At 51.1% G+C, this 13795-nt stretch overlaps 6 protein-coding genes across 6 annotated transcripts; 1 reads left to right on the top strand and 5 right to left on the bottom strand.

Annotated features, from left to right (window-relative positions):
- Positions 1-681: 681 nt before the first annotated feature.
- On the bottom strand, positions 682-1650 carry PMZ80_010953 (uncharacterized protein; the record flags this gene model as incomplete). Its single annotated transcript, XM_064879341.1, has 1 exon — positions 682-1650. The coding sequence occupies one exon, from the start codon at positions 1648-1650 to the stop codon at positions 682-684; it is 969 nt and encodes a 322-aa protein (XP_064724924.1).
- A 1111-nt stretch (positions 1651-2761) lies between these two features.
- GRE2 (methylglyoxal reductase (NADPH-dependent) gre2) lies at positions 2762-3766 on the bottom strand (the record flags this gene model as incomplete). Its single annotated transcript, XM_064879340.1, has 1 exon — positions 2762-3766. The coding sequence occupies one exon, from the start codon at positions 3764-3766 to the stop codon at positions 2762-2764; it is 1005 nt and encodes a 334-aa protein (XP_064724923.1).
- An 821-nt stretch (positions 3767-4587) lies between these two features.
- rtf2 (Replication termination factor 2) lies at positions 4588-5484 on the top strand (the record flags this gene model as incomplete). The annotated part of the gene is made up of 1 exon (XM_064879339.1): positions 4588-5484. The coding sequence occupies one exon, from the start codon at positions 4588-4590 to the stop codon at positions 5482-5484; it is 897 nt and encodes a 298-aa protein (XP_064724922.1).
- Positions 5485-6832: 1348 nt separating this feature from the next.
- PMZ80_010950 (uncharacterized protein) lies at positions 6833-9053 on the bottom strand (the record flags this gene model as incomplete). The annotated part of the gene is made up of 2 exons (XM_064879338.1): positions 6833-8115; positions 8165-9053. The coding sequence occupies 2 exons, from the start codon at positions 9051-9053 to the stop codon at positions 6833-6835; spliced, it is 2172 nt and encodes a 723-aa protein (XP_064724921.1).
- A 1119-nt stretch (positions 9054-10172) lies between these two features.
- On the bottom strand, positions 10173-11075 carry PMZ80_010949 (uncharacterized protein; the record flags this gene model as incomplete). The annotated part of the gene is made up of 2 exons (XM_064879337.1): positions 10173-10870; positions 10916-11075. 2 exons carry the CDS (start codon positions 11073-11075, stop codon positions 10173-10175), a joined length of 858 nt encoding a protein of 285 aa, XP_064724920.1.
- Positions 11076-11653: 578 nt separating this feature from the next.
- On the bottom strand, positions 11654-13732 carry PMZ80_010948 (uncharacterized protein; the record flags this gene model as incomplete). Its single annotated transcript, XM_064879336.1, has 2 exons — positions 11654-13665; positions 13729-13732. 2 exons carry the CDS (start codon positions 13730-13732, stop codon positions 11654-11656), a joined length of 2016 nt encoding a protein of 671 aa, XP_064724919.1.
- Between the last annotated feature and the right edge of the window lie 63 nt (positions 13733-13795).

Here is a 13795-nt window from a genome sequence, read left to right as displayed (position 1 = left end):
AAGCAGCACCGTGTTTTTATCAACGTACACTCAGCTTTGGGGCTTTCGGCTTGACTCTGATACTTCACGGAGATAATGAACCTACCTAGATATCTTCGGGATTCGGCGTAAAGACCGGCTCAGGGTTTCTGTTTCGTCCCATGCTATGACGAGGATCAAACTTTGCATGACGAAAGCATGATAGGATACCCCATAGAGTCATCATGTCGGAACCAGTGTTATGAGACGTGATGGACATGTTAGTAGAGGAGATGCGAAGATCTCGACGGCACGATGCGAGGGACAACTGCACAGCATAACGAAAGCATATAGTAAAGACGAAAACCATGATGAGTGGCAGTCTTATTCTTGGGAGCAGTGCAATATGCCTGCGTTTGCCGCTTTCGTGCTTCACCGTAGCGGCTCATCCACCATGTTGATACCAGAGTCGGGTGCCTGACCGACTGGATCACATCGAACTTGTCAGGCAACCTACACTTTCGCATCTAAATGCTTGTTTAGACGTCCAAGGTACCTTCTCTGTCTGTATTAGCTTCTCTACCATCATCGTTGCGGTGGCGCATAGAAAGCGTGATGCCGGCATCCCGTGCTGCATCGTCTCTATCAGGTTCAAAGCTTCGACACGTCTCTCCCAGCCATGGAAGAGCTGTCTCAGGAACATAAGATGTATATTCAGTTGTGTTACAGATTCCCAGTAACGCCGGGCTCAATCTTGTTCAATATATCCTTCAGCTCTGCCCACACCCTCTGGCGAGTCTTCACACCCTCCTCACTCTTGACGAACTTTGACACCTCCCCTTCGTTCACCAGTCCATCGTGCATATACTTGCCATGACTCTCCCCTCCAGCAGCAGCACTACACACCAGCGTCCGAGCTCCAACATCCGTCCTCCTCGCAATACAGAACTTCATGAACTCGAAAAAATAGCTGAACAAGCCTGTGTAGTCCCGAGACAAGCCAGAATGGCAGAGACCAGGATTAAGCATGTTCATGATCACGCCCGTACCCTCCAACTTAGGCGCGATCTCACGAACGACCAGAACCTCTAGAAGTTTCGAGACAGGATATCGCGAACCCATATCAGCCCTGGACTGGACGTCAAGTTCCTCGAAGATCTTGTCAGCTTTGCGCTCCGGCAGGTCGGTGTAGCCGTGGACCTCGCTCGATACGATGACAAGACGTGGTTGAATGTTGTACTGCTTTGACACTTCCTTGAGTTTTGGCACCATAAGGAAAGCAAGCAGGAATGTGCTGATCACGTTAACAGTGACTGTGCTTTCGTGTCCTTCCATGAGCTGGAACTTTTCCGCCGCGATGCCGGCATTCTCAAGAAGGACATCAATACGCGGTAGAGCAGATGCACGCTTAGCGAAGTCCTTGACTGATTCAAAAGAGCCGAGATCCAGCTGCCATACTTCGATTGTGGATGCGTCGACTTTGGTGGTATTGACGATATCGCGCTTAGCTTCCTCGCCTTTTTGAATGCTGCGAACTGCGAGAATGAGTTTTCCAACGCCTAAGCTGGCGATGTGTCGTGCAGCTTCCTTGCCTAGGCCAATATTCGAGCCTGTTACGATTATTGTTTCGCCGGCGAAGGATCTTTTTGGAAGCTTCGGTGTTACGAAGAATTGAGAGTAGAGAAAACCCATCGTGGTGGCTGGAATATCAGGTCTTCAAATGTAAACTGATGGACAATGTCGAGGCTGAGGTTTGACTGTGCTGGCGATGAACAACGATGATTACCTTTCGTTCTTTGGGGGTTACTGTCCTACTATATACCATGTCCTTCAGCTGTCGGCGGGGCTAAACACGTTTTCGGAGATAAAGAGGGACTCTACTGAGGCGTCACCACTTTCTTGCATTGCTTTCAATCACTTTGGTGCTGCGGCGGAGTATTGTTAAGAAGTCACATCCCGGAAAAGCGGGATGTTGCGCGCTTTTCTGCTCGTCCTGGGCAGTTTACGCTTGAGGAGGAGCTCATCTTGCGCCTTCTAAGACTCGGACGTTGGGCGCAAAAGTTTCTACTCCATAACGTCCACGGACTTGAAGAACGACTCGGGAACAAACAAAAGCCGCAAAAGCCGATCAATCAGATCGTGACTTGGCGCTTCCACTCCCTTGATACAGGCTTACCAATCGGCGCCAAGCCCAACTGTCATCGCTTCGATTGAGCAACGACCCATACTCGAGTTTAGCAGGCTTGGCAGGCTGCATGAGTGGTGAGCTACAAGTACTGTCTTAAAGACCTTGACCCTTCCATTTCCCAACCACAAATCGAGCTATGCAACCCAGGACCAGCGGACGCTTCTAGCCTTCGCATAGAGTTGCGAAATATACTGGTTGTAGACCTAGCTCCTAATCGATGCTCTCAACCCTTCGACAGCAACTACTTTCACCGAAAATAAGACAGTCTACGATGATTCCGCTTGCTCCATAGTAGTCTGCGCGGTCGTCCTTTTTCCCTCGGCCATCTGCAACAGGCCACCGCTACAGGATTGCTGGTTAATACGCTCTCGAGAGAGACGCAGCATCTGGCACGATGAAAGTTCTGTGTCGATAAGGCTGCGGGCTCCAAACGCAACGCTGCTCGCGTTCGAAGCAACAACTTGTAACACCGCAGACAGTGACTGCCCTAAGCATGATACCAACACAAGCAAGCTAGAATAAGAACGAATCCGAAGAGATCTATTCCAGATATCGTAATTGCCAACTACAATCATCGTCTCATGCTTCGATTCATTCCTGTCGTTCGACCAAGATCTATGCACCAGCAGCCTGCAACGACTTGACCAAATCGGTAATACTTTCCTCCAGACTCCTGTACTCCATGCTCAGAACGTCTTTCGACCTCGAATTGTCAAACTTGAATGGGTCGTCCTTCGGGTCTCTCTCATACTTAGCCGGGAGCTTGCTCGCCAGATCGGGGAAATTCTTCTTGATGATGTCCACGATATCGCTATTTCTGTAGGAACCAGCAGTGACGAAAAACCGCTTGCCTTGTGCTTCCGGTCGTTCGATAGCTCTGACATGCGCTAATGCTAGATCTCTCACATCGATCCAGATGACCACTCTGGTTGTTGGTAGCTCGTCCTTCATCTTGCCCTGGATCATATCTCTGATCAGCTCGTTGGATGTGTTGATGGATGAAAGGTCGTTGAAGTAGTGCACTACTGGACCCAGCACGAGCGGTGGACAGATAGTTGTCAAGGTGAAATTCGGCTTCTCCTTCTCGACAAAGTCCCATGCTGCCTTCTCGGCAAACTTCTTGCTGCCGCGATAAGCAGTGGCAGCGTCTGTGTGGAGGGCTTCATCCATGGTGACCGGATTCCAGACATCTTCGTTATAGACTTCTGGGTGACCCTTGGTATTGATGATCGAGGCAAACGAGGAGGTGATCGCGACTCGCTTGACAGAAGGTGCGTTCTTCTTGATCGCTTTCAGAATCCCTGTGGTGCCGATGATAGCAGGGTCCAGGAGGTCTTTCTTGGGATCTTTGACGTTGAAGTGGAAGGGCGATGCTGTATGGAGAACCGCTTCAAACGGTGGGTCTGACTTGACTGCTTCGTTGAAAGCGTCCTCCTTGGCAATGTCTTCCACGATCACGTAAGATAGCTTATCTTGCGAGACATTTGGGTGGTTGCTGAGGATCTTCTTGCCCTTGTCGTGTGATCGAACAGTAAAGACCACGGAGTGATTGCCTTGAAGGAGATAATCGACGCAGTGGGCAGCGATAAAGCCACTGCCACCTGTGAGTAGTACTCTCATATTCGGTTGAGACGTCGACGAATATTGGCGTAGAGTAGAGGACAGTAATTGATTTCTGCCTGCTGGTTTTGCTACGCGGAGATACAAAGCCCTGAACATCTTCCGGAACGCTCTACCTCATGTGTCAGCTCTTCTTATACTCATCGCAAACCCATCGAGCCCGGCAGATGTTTCACGCAGACTGTCGACGTCATGTTCGAACTTGATCGTTTCTAAACCTTGAACAAATATTACTGGGGTTTATCGCAAGCTCAATGGACTTTGATGTCAGACTCCGCTCCGTGGTTCTCCTTCTCGTCGTATCAAAGCCATAGTCTAAACGCAGGAGTGGGACAGCGGCACTCGACTCTGTTGAATGAGCAAAGCTCCTACTCGTGTGGCGCAGAGGAACGCAGCCTTGATAAGCACGCAGCAGTTCGCGAAGCTCAAGACGAATCACGAAACAAGCACCAAGCGCCAAACGCTGCTTAGAGGCTAGAGGCGGAACAGCATGCCGGCGTCCCGAAGCTGCAGCCTTACGTAGCTCGGTGTTGGGCAGTTACGACCCAGTCATTACATATACGCAGCTCCGGCCTCCACCAACCTTACCACCTCCACACCACTTATCCTACAGTCATACCATACAGTACCTACATCGGCTCCCGGCCCGACTTATCGGCGTCTTCAGTGCAAAGCGTGCAAATATTGGTCAGCCTCTCGGACTTTAGTAGATCTCGTACAACCAATCCTCCGCAGCCGTCTGTTCTTTTGCGTCTCGTCTGACTGCACAAACGGCTGAGATACTTGATTTCCTTGGCTGATTAGCTTTTGCGACCGTCAGCATGGGTAATGATGGCGGAAGTATACCGACCCGGCGTGAACTCGTCAAGGAGTCGGCGAAGCCGAAGACCCTCACAGAAATGAAAGAGAAACAGCAGGAACATCTTGCGCATCGATGGTCGCAGTGTCCTCTGTCGCATACTGCGCTCAAGAAGCCTGTCGTCGCTGACTATGCAGGCGATCTATACAACAAAGATGCCATAATACAGTTCCTCTTACCCGAAGACGTGAGCACCCTTGACAAGGCCGAGGCCGAGACGTTCCTTGGTGGTCGCGTAAAAAGTTTGAAAGACGTCGTGGAAATACAATTCGAGGTCGAGCACGATGAGAAGAAGAATATTGACAAGTGGATTTGTCCAGTGACTGGCAAAGAGTTGGGCCCTGCTGTGAAGGCGGTCTACATTGTTCCATGCGGACATGCGTTCTCGCATGAAGCAATCAAGGCGGTGAAGAGCAACGAGTGTGTTCAGTGCTCGCAAACGTACGACAACTCACGAGACGTGGTTCCGGTGTTGCCTATCACGGACGCAGACAAGCAATCCGTGATTGAGAGGATTGAAAAATTGAGGGAACAAGGCCTGACCCATTCATTGAAGAAAGACAAGAGCGCGAAGAAGAGGAAGGCGAAAGATGCGATTGTCGAGGAGGAAAAGGCTGCGGATGGCAAGGCCAAGGACCAAGCGAAGGATGGAGATGCGAAATCTGCTGGCATCAAGAACTCATCGACCGCAGGTCTCACAGCACGAGTGCTCGAGGAACAAGATGCAAAGAAGAAGAGGAGGCTGCTCAATGAGAACGAGAACATTCAGTCGCTATACTCATCAGGCAACAAGAAACACAACGACGCAGATTTCATGACAAGAGGTTTTTCGATACCTGCCGGCGCCAAGCATGGATGAACCACAATGACTACCACAGAGCTACAAGAGAGATTGTCAAGCAGTCAATTTTGACAGCTATGCGCTGCGACGAGGAGTGTCGCATACGGCCACCAACCAGCTGTTATCTGTATCAACACCGAAAGCTTTTGCTTGCCAAACAGCGTTTCTTTGAGCGCGTCGGCCCCTTTTCCTTCGCTCGAGGACGTCGATTTATTAGGCGACGACGGATGGCCAATGCTTGGAATTATACTCCAGAAGTTCCACCATCTGCGGAGTTATAGGACATGGTCAGCCATGTCAAGCCGGTGGTCGTCCTCAAAAAATCCTTCGGTGTCAACCATTCCAGCCACAGATCGCTGCTGCGTCAGGGTCGTTCTGTTCAAGACTCTGGAAGTAGAACCAACGAGGTTATACTTATACGGAGGGAGGATGGCTTGTTCAGCAGATACCGACCTTGCTTGCAAATGTTTCCAGCGAGGTATCGAGGAGCTTTGTAAATTTTGAGGGCGAACAGGCTTGTTCTATACTGGCGGAGATGCAGCGGAAATGCAGGGCTTGGGCGATGACTTGAGAAGTCGGAATGATCTTGAGCATCGATTCGGATTTGGTGGCCAGTCGGATCGAGGCCAGCTGATGGAGGTGTTTACTGCGATCATCGGTCGACTGGAGTCTTGGTGTGCCAATCTCTGAGAGTATAGGCGCATAGAGGCTGCACCGCCCCCATGTCTGCAACATGCAGACCTCATTCTGATAGACTGGGCCGGGGAGTATTCGGCTTCCCCCTATCAAGTGACATAAGTCTGGCAAACTGGCTGCGAGTGGCCCAGCCGGTAGAAAGGCGTATGTGGCGCGGAGGATGTGTTTTCTGCCAGTGTGCTTTCGATGATCAAGCAAGAGTCGATGCCCAGATGTGGGTGATGCAATATGACGGCGAATGAGTATGAAATTGGCTTGCTTGCCACAGAACGGCGGCTGTTGTCACATGAACCTCATCTGATCGGCCTCTCAAACGGTCAACGTTTCGGCTTGCTGACTTCCATTGAGCGCCCGCAGTGATCTTTTGATGCGGCGAGTCCATGACTACGAGATCATCGAGCGGGAGCCACAGACAGTCGCATGCATTCCTTGGTGATAGCCTGGAAATGAAAAGAGCTCGAACATTTCGTGAACATCCCTGACTTCTCGCAAAGACACTGTGCCTGCTGCCCTCACGGGAAGACACATTTGCTCCGCACCTCATTCGTTTGTGGTAATGAGGAAGAGCAATGCTTCGGTGCACGATTATCCAAGCACCTGAGGTTCCAGTAGAGCTGAGCCCGAATGGCGGTGACTGCTCGCTTTTCATCGTAAAAAGGAGTCGTCGCAATCATGCCTGACTAGCAAGTTTGGCTTCCAGCATTAGGATGCGCCCTTTCAGCATGATGTTTTCAATCTCTAGCTGGTCGGCACTATCCATGTCCACCGCATTTTCTTGTTCTAGTGGGTGAGGTGATGACTTGTGATTTAGAGGTTCAGTGATATCGCCCAGCTCAGCTTGTGAGCCTTGTGCTTGGCTTCTCCGCTGGCGCTTGGCGTCAGAGCTTTCACCGGGAAGTGTCTGTTGCCAGTCTGCCATTGTATAGCCTTGCTGGAAGTGACGCTCGATGTGATACCACCTCTCTTTGATGTCGGAGAATGGTGTTCTGCAGAAGTAGCATGTCAAGTCATATGCTTGCACAATTTCGGGCGCTAGACTTTCCATATGCTCTCGATTTCTTGATAAACTCAGAGCAGCAGGACCATCGATATGGTGGTAACCTTTCATATGCTGAGTAAAGCACTCACGTCTTGTAAAGACGCGATCGTCGATTGGGCGTGCCCAACATTTGTCGAACCCGTGTGTACAGATAGTGTCGTTTGTAGGTTTTGTGCAGATGAGGCAAAGATCATGAGAGTCGAACGCCTCCTTGAATGCCCTACACGTCCAGATCGTTTCCGGGAAGTGCGCAGTCTGCTCATGCCTCGTCCAGGCGTAAAACGTGCTGAACCGTGCTGGTTTGATGCACTGTGTGCAATGATAAAGCCTGTGATCTTGAGCTGGAGGACCTTTTGTCCGGGAGTGGGCTGTAACTGGTGCGTTGCGATCCATCAGAGTAATGTTTTTTCTTTGGGAAGGAGTCGCGACAACCGGATCGATAGCCAATGTGCTTCCGTCGGCCCATGTAATAGTCTCGGGTGCCCAATCGTCCTCATCATCAACGCTGATATCGGCCCAGCGGGCTTCTGGTCCTGACCCGTTGTGCTGAAGTCTCGATGTCAATTGCATACCATACCGCTGTTTGAGTTCTTCGTCGGAAAGCTCTCTTGTGCTGGATTGAGGCACGGCTTGGCTCGGCCAACGAACGGTTGCATTGCGTGGTATGACCCTTTCCAAGCCTGCCAGTCTTGATATCCTATCCGCACGCTCGTTATCCAGGTTAGCCGACGGTTGCACACAACCACTGTGACCATCTTTGATAGCACAAGTCGACGAATGTCGTTTACGACCTTGCCTAGGTCTCTTCCTCCAGCTGGTCATGGAGAAGGAGGAGCTCACACTAGCCCACGAACTCACAGATCCGCCATGAACAGAGACATCTGGTGTCGCTGGATCTGAAGGAGGAGGCGGAACTGGGGAGAACGTAAGCAGCTGCAATAAGTACTAGGTGAGCTGACTTACGATCAATCAAAGTAGGGGCAGGTCCGGACAAGTACTTCGGGGAAAACGAATTCGACCCTGGATGATAGCTTTTTCCTGGGCCATGATTGAGCTGATCTGCCATTGGGCTACCCGCTTGCCCATCTATACCATAATTGTATTCTTCGTTGGCGAGAGACACTGCGGAATGCGGTGTTGTCAAAGGTGAAGGCGGTTGCTTCGGCAGACGTGAAGAGTCCGCAGTAGCATCTAGACGAAGCGCTCTGAGCCAGAAGATGACCTTGTCGTCGATGGAAGGACTACCTAGCCCTTGCGAGTAGAAGTGAATGCTTTGACGCTCACAGTCTGTAACTTGGTCTTCTATGCCGGGAAAGCTGTCTGACGCTTCTGATGCTGGAGCGGTAAGATGTGACCGTCTGGAAGCTGGTGCGGCATCCATTGAGTGTATGCATTCTACATTGATCCGACAGCGCTTTTTCGCACAGCCGGAACTAGCTGAAGAGCTTGTTGCAGCGCTATGTCCTGAGGCAGGAGCGGGTCTAAGAACTGAACGAGTCGGAGAGGTGACTGATTCCTCGGGTGCTGTCTTCTGGCTCTGATTGTGCTGCAATGTGTCGAGCTGTGCATTGGTCCAAGCAATCACTTCATCCGGACCAGAACCGAGAGTCGGTGGCTGAGTCGGGCCTGCTGAAGTCGGAATTGCCAACGAACGTGTTTGCACCGAGTCTTGGCAGGTGGGGGGTACAGGTTCAGCCTTGCTCATTGTTCGCCCCTGTACTGGGACGAACCGATCGTGGCCAAAGAGCCCATCGTGGATAATGTCGTTCCCCAGAGTGCCGGTGACCGGGTTAAACTCTGAGTCGAATCTGTCGAAGTCGAAGAAGTAATCTTCAGATAGAGAAGTTTCCATGGCCGCTCACCGTAATCGGGAGACTTGGGGTGCACGATATCTGAGTAGGCAGATCGAAGTGTACTCAGCATGCTCTCCGCCAGCACAGGTAGCGACGTTGGTTCGTGACGTTCTGGGTCAATTGAAGGTAAGCCTTAGAACGACACCGGGAGGTGGACGCACCAAGCCACCACAAGTCCTGCAAGGATAACAAATCCGGTTAGCACCTGCTGCACCATGTTCAGAAACATGGCGGAACTAAATTTCATGGTGTCCAATCAGGAACGCTAGAACGATCAGTAGTCTTCACCATGAAAAGAGAACATGTCGTGTGCTAGGTTCCATGCGCAATGATAGATTAGGCGTCGTTGGTGTATCATGGTGAACAGCAGGTCCGCCATGAAATGTCATTCATGGTGCCTTGCCCTATATGCTTCGCGTAGTTGTGCTTACAAGAAGGCACGATGGGTAGACACCGGAGAATGACAAGAGGCACCTTCACATCGTCAGCACCATGACCAAGTTGTCTCAAGACGCTGCAACGAATATAGTCTTCGGTCTCTGCGCGGTCCTCCTGGCCGCCATTAGCATCGTCATCGCCGTCAAATATGGCCGCCAGCTCTCGGACAGCTGGCAACATTCAAGCTGCGAACAAGGTGAGATGAGAGTCCTGTTCACTTAATGTTCGACGACTGACCTGGGAACCTCAAACTAGACCTCGAAAGAGGACATTACCGAGCTCAATCGCGCACTCTGGAGTACAGGCCAACCTTTAAATACAACGATTCCAAGTCCTCAATCCGACAGAGATCGTTCTCAATATGATAAGGACCCGGCTACAACCTTCACAACTTGTGGACAGTACGAGCAGCAAGCAACGCTGGTGGGAGTAGGTACATGGGTAGAATCGAGTGAGTTGGTTGGCAGGAAAGAAGAGTTCATTGTGGCGAAGGATGAGATTCGGAGAGCTAAGTGGGTGATTGACAAGCCAGGAAGGAGCGACTCAGGTGAAGGAAGGAGCAATTCAGAGGAAGCAGCTGCCAGCGGTTCAATCCCCTTATGTGGCTTACTCGGTTAATCGTCTAGATATTCGCGGATTATCAATAGATTTCCACTTACCGGCTGTAAGTGTTCCGCAGCTCACAAAAATGCCAATGAGGCACCAATTGCGAGAAACAAGCCCTTCAAAGAACTATCACCTTTCACAATATTGCCCATACCTGCTGACGGTATAGGCGAGACCGGGCCAGTACCACTGCTTGTTGCCGTTCCAGTCGCTGAAGCACTCGAACTGGCCCCAGTGGATGTCGGCTCATTGGTGCCCTGCGTGATCATGGCACCGTTGCCTCCTGGGTATTGTTCTCCCGGAGCTGCCACAAACGTAGCCGGAACAGCCGTCTGGTTCGAGCAATAGAAATAGTTCGCAGCAACAGGGTCTTCAAGGCTCACAGCCTCGAGGAACTGCTCGAGTGGGAATTTCGTGATGTTCTGGTCGTTGTAGCCGGAGTATGCTTCTGGAACTTGGAAGTTGTCTGGCTGCTCGAATAGGTATTGGATATATCTGTGCGCCGAACTGTTTGTGGGTGGTCGTGGTCGACGGTAAGACACTCTTGGTGCTGTACTATTGACCAGTCTTGTGCCATCGATGCTTGTTGAGTTCACTTCTGTTGTGGACGTGGTCAAGCCTTCTTGCCACCAATGGATGATGAATCTGTTCGTGGGGTTTTCGGGGTAGGACGCGTCTGGATCGACCATGAGGAGGAGATATTGCCCTTTGTAATCATCGTCAAGGGCATCATAGGTCTCGTTGACGGCGATGTCAGGCATCGAGGCAGGGACTAAGTCTTGTTAGCTCGTGGTCGCGTGGGACCCGGTGTGCGTACCATCGATTCCGAATAGAGTGCCGGGCTGGACGGCATTGGAGCCATAGGTCACCGACAAGATTGTGTCGTCGGGGGCGCTTGGGAAGCCGAAGTCCTCGGGAGGTACAGCCAAAGCTGGCGTGAGGGAGAGTGCGATCGCGATCAGACTATTGGACCTCATTTTGGCAGCGCTATATGGTTCTGATCTAAGAACAGAGCTCACTTAGCATCAGCAGGGAGAATGTAGTGCTTGAGGAGCAGCTGGGCTTTTGAAAGCTGGCGCTCAACGTCCTGGAAGTGCTAGCTCGTAAGATGAGCTGTAGGACCACGCCCAGGACGATCTTCCCCGGATTGCATCATCATAATTGCAAGCTCGAGCCATAGCGCTAGATTCGTGCTTGGCTGGATGTCACTCATTGGTAGCGACGGAAGGTAGTGCTGAATAAGACTTCCTCAGTGGGCAGTGCCAGAGATCGATGCGAGATGGACAACGATCAGAGGTGGGCAATAATCATGCCGGCGGAGGAGCTCTGTTGAATTTCTTGGCAGGGCAATGAGGCCATATCCCTCATTGCGGCTTCACGTGCCTGCGCAGAATTATCTACGAGTGGGAATTCATGCTTCTCATGGCAGAACAAGCCATGACGGAGCGACACAGAAAGGAGAGCATATATTGCACGCCAGACCTTGAGAGTTCCTTGCTAGGAGGATATCCTCTAGGGCAGCCGCGAGGACGCTCTCTCGTACGTCCTCCAATATCTAAAGCATAGGACTCAACAAGTCATACTTGACACAAGCCTCAACTTGCTCGGTGCTTGCTTGGAAGAACCTTCGTGCTTCAAGTCCGACCCATATTCTGATCAAGCTAAAGTCACCTTCTCTCAATGACTTGAACATAGCGTTGGGATCGCTGCTCCCTATACTCCTCAGTATAGGCAGCGCTGCCTTGAAAAGGTCAAGATTAGGATCCAAACTTCGCCCAATGCCTTCCAGCAGAAGTATCGAGATGACAACGTTCACAAAATCACCCTCCATCCTGACATGGTGTCCTCGTACCATGCTCAGCACTTGAGAAAGTACGTCTCCAATCTTGATGTTACCCAATGCAAATGTTTGACCCTTCACGCCAAGCACGAGATGCTGCATCTTCAGCGCAAACACTTCTTCGTCAACCACTGCTTCTGGGCTTCGGCATTTCTCGACCATGAGTCTGCCTGCTTTGTAGCCATCAAATTCTGCTATACTCTTGAATAGGTCCAAGAAGTTACTTCTGTTTGTGTTGTTGAGCTCTGTGACCAATCCTGTATCGATAAAAATAAGTTGTGGTCGATAACCCTCTCGATCGATCTGCGCAAGTGTCCGGTCCCACTCTGGCTGGTTTCCCATATGAGGACGGAGACGTGCTAGAACTTGCTCGACCTCATCCGCGTCTTCTGGGGATGTTGGTTGGGTCGGATCTTGTTTTGACGTGAGCAACGGAACGTGCACATTGGTCCTTGTAGTCTTGTAGAACCTGACCATGATATTTCCTGGATGCAGATCTGAATGCGTGAAATTATCGATCAGCAGCATATGCAAAAACGCGTCTAGACCTTCATTGGCAATATCTTGCTGGAAGACGCCGGCGCCTGTATTCAAGAATGCTGATAGGGGTATTCCTTGTGCAAACTCCTCGATCAACACCTGACGGGTCGTGTAATCGGTGTACGGGTATGGGAACCATGCGGTAGTCCTATTCGCGAAGTGCTTCCTAAATATTGCCAGGTTCGCCGCTTCAATTCTTAGATCGAGCTGCAATCGCATCATCTCGCCGAAATTCGAAACCTCGTTCGGAAGATCGAGCCATTCCAGGGTGGGCACTGCATTGATTATGGCAGCAAAAACACCCATGATTTTCAGGTCTCGTCTCACATTGCGCTCCACACCAGGATGCAGAACTTTGATGGCAACGTACTGTGATGGTACTCTTTGGGGTGAAGATTTCACTAGTGTGTCGACATTTCTTCGTATCCGGTTGCGCAATGTCTGCGCTGCTTCGGGGTCGATATCCGCGTCTTGAGACGTTATCAGATCCGGCTTCAGTCTCGCTTTGTACACCTGCGCAATAGCACCAACACCGAGCGGCCTGTCGTCGAATTCCTCGAATATTTCTTCAAATCTCCGTCCATCAAACGCATTCTCTATCGTGTTTCGCGTATGACGCAGGCTGTGAGCCTTTGCATTGGAGTGTAGTTCTGACATGACTTTGCACATCTGCGATGGAAAGATATCCGACCTAGATGCTGCCCACTGGCCCAGCTTGATGAAAGCCGGGCCGGCTCTTTCCATGGACTTGACAAGAAAGCCATACCACCAAACGACACCGGCTCTCTCGTTATCTCGTTGCTTGCTTCTTGATCCGATGAAAACGACAGGTATCGTGACAATGACAGGGACGAAGATCACGACCAGATGGAAGAATCGGAAGGTCGTTGCTATTGGTTCGAACAGGTACTGGTCCAGCACGTATATGATATTCTTCCAAAGCCTGTTCAGGCCCCTCGCATCATCTGGCACTTTCTTACTGATTTCTTCCCTCGAGATCTTCAGCATCTCCTGCTCGTGCGTGAGACCTTCCTCAGGATCCTCCTCGCTGAGCTTGACGAATGCACCTGGCGTAAGGGCGGCCGCCGCCCACAAGATCCGAGCTCGCGACCATGTTGGCCTTTGGCGCGGATCTTTCAGATTGTATTTCCTGGTCCACCTTGAGTAGCACTGTTGTCGCTTCGGGACTGAGATTCGGATTCTGGGTAGGCCGCGCCTGCCGCAGCAGCGGCCAAGGATGAAGGATGCACTCATAAGTCGGGAAAGTGCATGTTGTTGGCTACAAGATTCGATGCTACAGCTCTCTAGGCTATCTAC

Source organism: Knufia obscura (genome assembly GCF_036327395.1).
Source record: "Knufia obscura strain CCFEE 5817 isolate CBS 148926 chromosome Unknown scaffold_22, whole genome shotgun sequence".
NCBI lineage: Eukaryota > Fungi > Ascomycota > Eurotiomycetes > Chaetothyriales > Trichomeriaceae > Knufia > Knufia obscura.
Note: the sequence above shows the minus strand (reverse complement) of the source record. Positions and strands in the feature narration are given on the sequence as shown.